This window comes from Chrysochloris asiatica, unplaced genomic scaffold (genome assembly GCF_000296735.1).
Source record: "Chrysochloris asiatica unplaced genomic scaffold, ChrAsi1.0 scaffold00023, whole genome shotgun sequence".
In the NCBI taxonomy this organism is placed as follows: Eukaryota; Metazoa; Chordata; class Mammalia; order Afrosoricida; family Chrysochloridae; genus Chrysochloris; species Chrysochloris asiatica.
The window spans coordinates 7114706-7123099 of NW_006408541.1; the positions used below are offsets into that span (position 1 = coordinate 7114706).

The window sequence follows — 8394 nt, forward strand, 5'->3', positions numbered from 1 at the left end:
TACGCTACCAGAGCTCCTTAACTTTGTCTTAGTACCATGAAAAGTGCATAAATTCTTGAACATCTGTAAATCTAAAAATTCTAAATGAAATTTAGGCACACTGGGTCAAGCAAAACAGATAAATGAAGGACTTAAAAATTATTTCTTTCCCAAATCTGGCCATTAAATGACCAATTATTAAAAGCTACCCAAGCAAAAGGCCCCCAAGTTAAGAGAAATACCTCCCTGTCTGGTGAGTACACTAAAACTCAGGTTATATGAGCTATGTTTCTCCTTGGTAGCATTGCTAGTTATCGAAGGATCATGAAAATGCTTACACTGGTGGTCATTCCTTTTATACAATATGTGTGCTTGATCATTAACTAGTTCACAAATACTAAGTTGGTTTTCCTAACTTGCAGGTTATCTGCCATTAAGAGATATTTCAGTAAAATCAGAGAAAAGAATCATCACCTAAGTGACAAAACCAATTAACAGTGCTCAGACTGGAGTGAGGCTAGTGATAAACACTGCTTAGACTTTGCTGTGTCAGGCACTATGTCAAAGTCTTTGAGAGGATCATCTACTCTATGGATGTAACCTCATACCCATTGACACTGGAGTCCATTTTTTACTCATAGTGACCCTATATGAGCAAAGTGAAACTGCCCCATTGAGTTTCCCAGGCAAGCAGATGGCCATAGCTTTCTCCTTTCAGTTAGCAGCTGAGCAAGCACCTAACAACTGTGCCACCAGGGCTCCTGAGTATCACTAATGTTCGTATTTTACTGAAGAAATGGCAACTTGCAAATGCTCGAAACTTCCCAGAAATCTACAGCCTGGTGATTACCTTGAGATTTGAAAGCAGCCGCATGTCAGAAGCTATGCTGTGAAAACATTACTCATTCCTGGGTTCATTCATCCATTGGTTTACCCAACAGAGCCTCCTCAAGCTCCACTCTCATGGCACTGGGTACAGCTGTGATTACGGTATGGACTTGAGGATCCAAGCAATAAACAGAGAAGTAAAATATATGGACTAGTGCATGTGGTGGTACAAAGTCGTGGAGAAAAGAGGGAAGAGGAGAGAGAAGAAAGAAAACAAGGTGTTCCGGCTTCATGGCGAAGGAGGCTTTGAGGAAAGGAAAAGGAGTGGGCAGGGATGCACCAGGAGAGGCCTGGGGAGAGCCTTCAGAACAGAGCACGCAGAATGAAAGGCGACAAGGCTACAGAAACAAGAGCTGAGGGACAATACACAGGGTGGCACAGGTTGTAAAGGATCCCTGATGGTGCTGTGGTTTAAGCATTACCCTAACCAAAAGGCGAGCGTAGTGGTTACGAATCGGGCTGCGAAGGTTAAGGTCAGCAGTTCGAAACTACCAGCCGCTCCGCAGGAGAAAGATGAGGCTTTCTACTCCCGTAAAGATTTACAACCTCGGAAACCCTGTACAGGGTCACTATGGGTCGGAACCGACTCGACAGCACTTAATGACAACAACAACAAACCAAAAGGCTGTTTTGAACTTACCCCATCAGCTCTTCAGGAGGAAGACCTGGCAATGTCTTTTCATAAAGACTTCAGCCAAGTAAACTCCATGAGGAAGAGTTATTCCATCACATGGGGTTGCTGTGAGTTGACGTCGACTTGAGGGTAGCCAACAGAAACCAACAGGAAGTCAAGACTTTGCTCTGAATTGAATGAGAAGCCATTGGTGTAAGGTTGGAGCCACCAAGAGGCATTATCAATCTTACATTCCCCAAGGGTCACCCTGAGAATGGACTGAAGGAGACAACGATGTGGGCAAGGGGGCAAATTAGGAGCTTATTCCAATATTACAGGGGGGAGACAGTGGAGGATGAACCAGATGGTAGCAGTGGATGTTGTGAGAGATTGTTGATGTTGTTAAGTACCATGGAGTCGGTTCCAACTCATAGTGATCCTGCAAGGGTTTCCGAGGCTATAAATCTTTACGGGAGCAGAAAGCCTCATCTTTCTCCCACGGAACAGCTGGTAGTTTCGAACTGCTCGACCTTGAGGTTAGCAGCTCGATTCGTAGCCACTACACTACCAGAGCTCTTAAATGAATTTCAAAGAGCTCACAGGTCTCATGGTGGATTGGTTGTAGCAGGGAGTAGGGAGAGATGAAAGAAGAGGACAGGGATGACACCAACTTTTGACTGATGGACTAATTTTTGCAACCAAAATAGTCAACCCTCCAGTGGCTGAGTGCATGAGTTGGTTTGGATGAAACCATCAAGGATTTGAACATATTATGATTCAGATGTGTTAAGACAGCCAAGCGGAGATGAGGGGTAGCCTTGAGGGCACAGCAGAGTGGAGCGCCACAGACATCAGCATAGATGTGTTATTTAAAAGCAAGCAGTTGGGGGATTGCAGGCACATAAAAATAACAGGAGATTTTCAGAAGCAAATAGAGAACAGGCTGAGGACACTGAGACTTTTGGATTGGGAAAAGGATATGTTACTGGTAGATGCTGTTGAGTTGATTTCGACTCACAGACACCATGGGACAGAGTCCAACTACCCCCTCGGGCTTTCTTGCCGGCAAGTTTTATGGAAGCTCAGTGCTTGTTTTCCTGCTGAAAGAAAAAATAAGCCCATACATGATGGCTTAAGCAGTTAAACTGTGTAGAATCTCAACTGAAGATGACAATTTCTCTCTAACCCGTTTGAATAGGGATGAACTTACAATGTCTCTTGTCCCATGGAAAACACACACACCTAGGTGTCCTGGTGTAGCACTGTAGGATAAGTAAGCACTGTGCTGCTAAACCACAGGGTCAGTAATTCAAGCCCACCAGCCACTCTCCTCAGACACCCTACGCGGGTTCACTATAAGTCGGAACTTAACAACAACAACAAATCACAGTCCTTTGTAAAAACTTCATCTAATAAAAACATTTGTTGTTGTTGTTGCTAAGTGCCGTCGAGTCGATTCCGACCCATAGCAACCCTGTCTAGGGTTTCCAATGAGTAGCTGGTGAGCTTGAACCGCTGACCTTGCAGTTCAAATGGCTTTGCAGTCTGGCGTATTAATCCACAGCGCCACACCAGGACTCCAATAAAAACATTTAGAGCTATTTAAACATTTATGTCTTTGGACATTTCTAAATAGATAAGCCACTTGCTTACTAAAGGTTGGCAGTTTGAACTCAGCCAGCAGCTCTCTGGGATAAAGAAGTAGCGATCTGCTTCCATACAGATGGAAGGAAGAAAGCCCGAGGAGGCAGTTCTACTCTGTCCCATGGTGTCGTTAGGAGTCGAAATCAACTCAACAGCATCTACCAGCAACATATCCTTTTCCTAATCCTTTCTCATCTTTGACTGTAATAAAGACTGTATTCTGAATCAATGTTTTATACTCTCACTGTGTTTTCACAGCTATTTTGTCATGCTGTTGTTGTTAAGTGCCATGGAGTTGGTTCCAACTCAGAGCCACACTGTATAAGGTTTCCAAGGAGCAGCTGGTGGGTTTGAACTACTGATCTTTGAGTTGGCAGTCCAGTGCTGGTCCTACAATACCACACCAGGACTCCTTTCTTATGTCATGCAACTAAATTGGTACTCATAAGAGCCCAGATGACACAGTGATTAAGCACTCAATTGCTAACCAAAAAAATGAGTGGCTCAAACCCACCAGCTGAGCCATGGGAGAAGGTGCGGTAGTCTAATTCCATAAACATTTAAAAACCAAAAAAACAAACCCATTGCTACTAAGACAATTCCACTGTTTGGGTTGCCATAAGCCTGTCGAGTTGACAGTCCAAAAGGGTCATTATTATTGTTGTTAAGGGCCAATGAGTCGGTAGCAACATTGTGCAGGGTTTCCAAGGAGCGGCTGGAGAGTTTGAACCACCGACTTTGTTGTCCATAGGGTGCTAGGAGGAGTAGGCTTTAGTTTAGATAGTATTCACAGGACACATTAGAAAACTCAGGCTGATAAAGGTCATAGGTCATAAGGCTAATGAGTAATGCAAGCAGAATCTGTTGCCTTCTTTTCTTTTTCCAAAGCTGAGGGAGCATTTCTTGGTACAACAGCTGCTTGTCGTGAACTGTTGGTTTCTTGTTTAATTATAAATCCTCCCCAACATGGTTCTAATCCACAGACACTTGCCTGACTTCCATTAATATACCACTAAGTCTCATTTTCACATTAGTTCCTAAAGAGACTTACCGATCACGAGGACATGGGTTCATAAGTAGTTCGACGTGCAGTTTATAAGTGTCCCTGTGCCAGACACCATGCTCCAGCCCTACCCCGAGTCTCATTTGCTTTCTCAGAATATGCATGGTGCATGCTGTCCTGGGCTATATGCAGCCTCGGTTAACACAAGCATTCCTTACTTGGGACAGGGGTTCCTCAGGCATTTTCCTAAAGCAACATTCACTCTTATTTACAATCTCCACTGAGACTAGTTTGCACAGTGTTCTGATGCCAACATAATCAATCTCCTCTATCAGTTACACCTTTATAATATTAAGTGGTGATATAGCTGGCGTTAACAAAGAAGAATATATGTACTTGGTGGTGTGTCTGACCTTTTCTCCCTATGAGTGATAACTATCATTCAATGGGTGTTAGCACATACAAAATGAGTAAATCCTGAAAAAGGACACTACTCGCTGGCATCCAAAATACTGGAAAACATAAAACGCATGCAAACTAAAATACATTGCTTTTCTTTCTGCTTCAGCTATCTGCCCATAAACATTTGCACAAGCGTAGGACTTTATTGTGTCAGTGATAAGAATAGAGACAAAATTCATCACAATTATCATAAACTAGAAAGTTATGGTAACCAGTCTTTCAAATAAATTGCCATGTGTCACAATTTGGCATAAACTCCATTCCTTATGAATAATTCACGTTTGGTGCATTAATAATGCATTCCTCCGCCTATTGGAATGCTTCCTAATGCAGAATGGATGTCTGGGTGTCTCTTACCAATTTCCTCAATTGAGGTGGAATGAATCTAAAATTCTTTTTTTTTTTTTTTAACAGTCCCTTTAAAATTCTAGCACTTGGGTGGTCCCTGCGCTTATCAAGGCTATAAAGTTCCTTTTATGTCTGTCCCTTTACACAAGTCCCTTCAGGTGAACACACCAACAAAAACTGCTAGGGTCCATCAGGATATTTGCATGGCAGAAAAGAAAAATCAAGACTATCATACACAAGACTGTAGGGATTGGTTAATTGGGTTTTACTGCTTTCTAGTTATATATTTATATATTTGCAGCTTGGGCAACCTTGCTACAATGTGGTTACCAGCAGAGAAAGAAGAAATGACCAAAATAAAGCGGGCAAGAGTTGTTTCATAATTACAGCTGTTTCTCATCACCTACTCTACCAGGGTTTCTTCCTCCCTGGATCAATTTACCACTGTGAAATTTCCTTTCGATTTTCAGGAACGCTATCCAGCACATCAAAGAAGTCCAGAGACCAAATAAGAGAAGGACGCCAAATGGCATACGTTTGTAGAGAAATGTATTCGATCCATCACTCAGAGCTCAGCCAATCCTTCTTCCACATTATTATTTTCAACATTACTTAAGTAAACTTTCTTTGCTCCCCAATACATCGATTCAACAAATGCAGCAACCATACTTAACACAAGCAAAGAGAAATGAAGCAGTTGAAAATTTTTAAAAGAACAATAAAATGTTCCCCCAAGAATTCCTTCATCATCATTCTAACTCAGAGTGGGAGATAATGCATCCTCTCCTGTAACCCCACCAATGAAGAAAAAAGGGGGAAAGAAGGGAGTTTTAAGCAAGGAGGCATCTCAGTGCCAACGGTCCGTCCCTTCACGACGCGTCCCCCAGATTCATTCATTCTTTCTTTCAGTGCGTATTTACAGAGCGCTTGCTCTGTGCAGGCACGATGCTCCACCCTAAATCATTTCCTGTGGGTACCAGTGTATTCCAGCCCCAGAAAGCCACCACCCAGGCTAAAGACCAGGAAGAAGTCAGATCCAGGTATACACAAGTTGGCCCTGGCTAGAGCCCAGTCCACCGCCTTGGCCAATACTTGGGGTCGAAATGGGCTACTATCCAGAACCCAGAGTCCGAAGGGATCTTTTGCCTGTGGGGTCAGAGGGTCGCTGACCTGGGCCACACCGGGCAAGCCTGCCGTTTTACTTCATCCTTTGGAAAAGTTTAAGTTGGCGGCAAGTGGGAAGGGACAGGGGCCTGGGGACCTGGGGCAGGTTAGGCATCCCAGCCCGGGGCTCTCAACGCGAACTCCCAAGGCTACTGGGGAATATTTCTCTCCAGGCGATGGGCGCCCAATGGCTACTGAAGCCGAGCACGCGGCCAGCATCAGAAAGCCAAGTCATCGAGGAGATAAACATAGATCCTTAACGTGCCTAGACTCTGGCCCTACAAAGCCAGCCTCGGGGGAGGTGGCTTTCGGAGAGGAAGCCTCAGCTCAATCGACCAGCGCGCGGCCCTCAGCGATGCGGACGCCGGAGAAAGACAATCGAGCGAGGGAGCAGAAGAAAAGAAAGGATCGATACTCACCCCGAGGCGTCTGCTCCGGATCCTCACGTACCCTTGCTTCACTATGTCATTAAAATTGGACGCCATCCCGGACAGCCTACTGACCCGCGTTACCCAGGCGCACGCACCCTATTTCCAAAGTGGCTTTGGGGAGGGGTGAGGGGCAGGACCAAGAGGAGAAGGAATCGGGGGGTGGGAGAAAGTTGCAGGGGTGCAGCAGCTCAGGCGGCGGCTCGGTCTGGCTTTAGAAGGCGCGCATCACTTTCTCTGTCCCCCCAAAAGCCTGAAAGTGGGCGACCGACTAGGAGCCACTTTGGGGGCGCGCGGCGCGGGGAGGCGAGGCTGGGGCGCCGGCGTCAGCTGACTCGCTAGCCAGCCTGCCAGGAGGAGGAGCGGCGGCTGCTGAGGGATCCAGCCCAACCTCTTCCCTGAGCCAAGGAGGGGGAAGGAAGAGGAAAGGGGCGCGGCGAGAAGGAGGAGCCGCGCTGGTCCCTGCGCCGGCGTGGCCATCCAGGAGCCCACATCCGAGGCTGAGCGCACACCCTGCTCCCTCTCCCGCCCACCTGTCCCCATTGCTTCCCCTTCGGATCCCCGAGTTTGCCTCAGTCCGCACCCGTACCCGGTAACAGCCTGCCAAGATAGAACCTCTGCTCTTCTCGCTCCAGTGGATTATTGTAAGAGAGGACACTTCAGCTGTTTTTGTTTTTTTTTCCAGCCAGCGCCTACGGGTCTTATTTCTTCAGTTCCAATGCCAGCATCTTCCTAGTGCCTGTGTCTTGGGGGGGAGGGGGGGAGGGTTGCCACGGTTTGCTTGACCTTGGTATATGAGGGGAAGGATGGTGTGCTGACCTAAGCTAAGAATTCTTTCGGTTTTCTTTGGCCGCCTGGGACTCAAGCCCTTACAATATCTTTTTTTTTTTTTTTAAGTTTTTATTGTGAATTAAGTGATAGTTTACATAGAACATTCGTTTTGCACTCATCTTTCATTGCAATGATTAACTCTCCTCCATGCATCATCATTCAACAGTATTTGCTTCTAGTCTCTCTGTTTTGTGTTTGTTTTTCATGTACACAAAAACACTCAGGTATATATAATCATTTAAACAACCGAAGGGCACATTCTGAAAGCCTGCCTCCTGGCCACCAGCACACAGCCTTTCTCTTTCCATGAGTCTAGAATCCTCAGCTGCTCTCTCTCTCCATGTCCTCATCTCTGCCTCCATTTCTGGTGTCACTGCTTCTCTGGATAGGGTCCTGCATTCTGCTCCTGCTCTTCTCCTTAATGGCCCTCGGGTCCTCTGTTCCTGGACTGTAAGATTAACTACCCACCCCCTTTATGTTACAAAACTTCTACTTTTACAGTTGTGACTGTCGCAATTAGTCATAATAACAATTATTCGCTATTGAATCATAAGAATCTTATGATTCCTTACAATATCATTTGCCATTTCCTCTAAGATGAAAGTTTTCCAAAGGTTAAGACTTAGCTGTTTGAGTGTGTGTATCGCCAAAACCTGGACCACAAGAGGTGTTCAGTAAAGTCTTAAACAAACACTTTGCCATCGAGTTGATTCCAATTCAAAACAACACTGTATAGGGTTTCTGAGGAGGAGCTGGTGGGTTTGAACCTCTGACCTTGTGGTTAGTGTCAGTGATGGTGGTGCTGGTATGTGCCTTCCAGTAGGTTCCCACTCATAGTGACCCTATGCATAAAAGAATGAAACACTGCCTGGTCTTGTGCCATCCTCACAAGTATTGTTACGTTTGAGTCCATTGTTACTACAATCTTATTGGGGGTCTTCCTCTTTTCTGCCAACTTTCCCCTTTACCAAGTATGATGCCCTTCTCCAGGGGCTGGTCCATCCTAGTAACATGTCCATAGTATAAGAGACAAA

The 8394-nt window shown here is 45.5% G+C and overlaps 1 protein-coding gene across 1 annotated transcript in view; it reads right to left on the bottom strand.

The window, feature by feature from the left end:
* Positions 1-6823, bottom strand: part of DOK5 (docking protein 5) — a 232295-nt gene extending 225472 nt beyond the window's left edge. Inside the window, exon 1 of the mRNA XM_006839321.1 lies at positions 6521-6823. Coding sequence (XP_006839384.1) covers positions 6521-6586 — 66 coding nt within the window. The 5' untranslated portion in view covers positions 6587-6823. The remainder of the gene's footprint in view (positions 1-6520) is intronic.
* Between the last annotated feature and the right edge of the window lie 1571 nt (positions 6824-8394).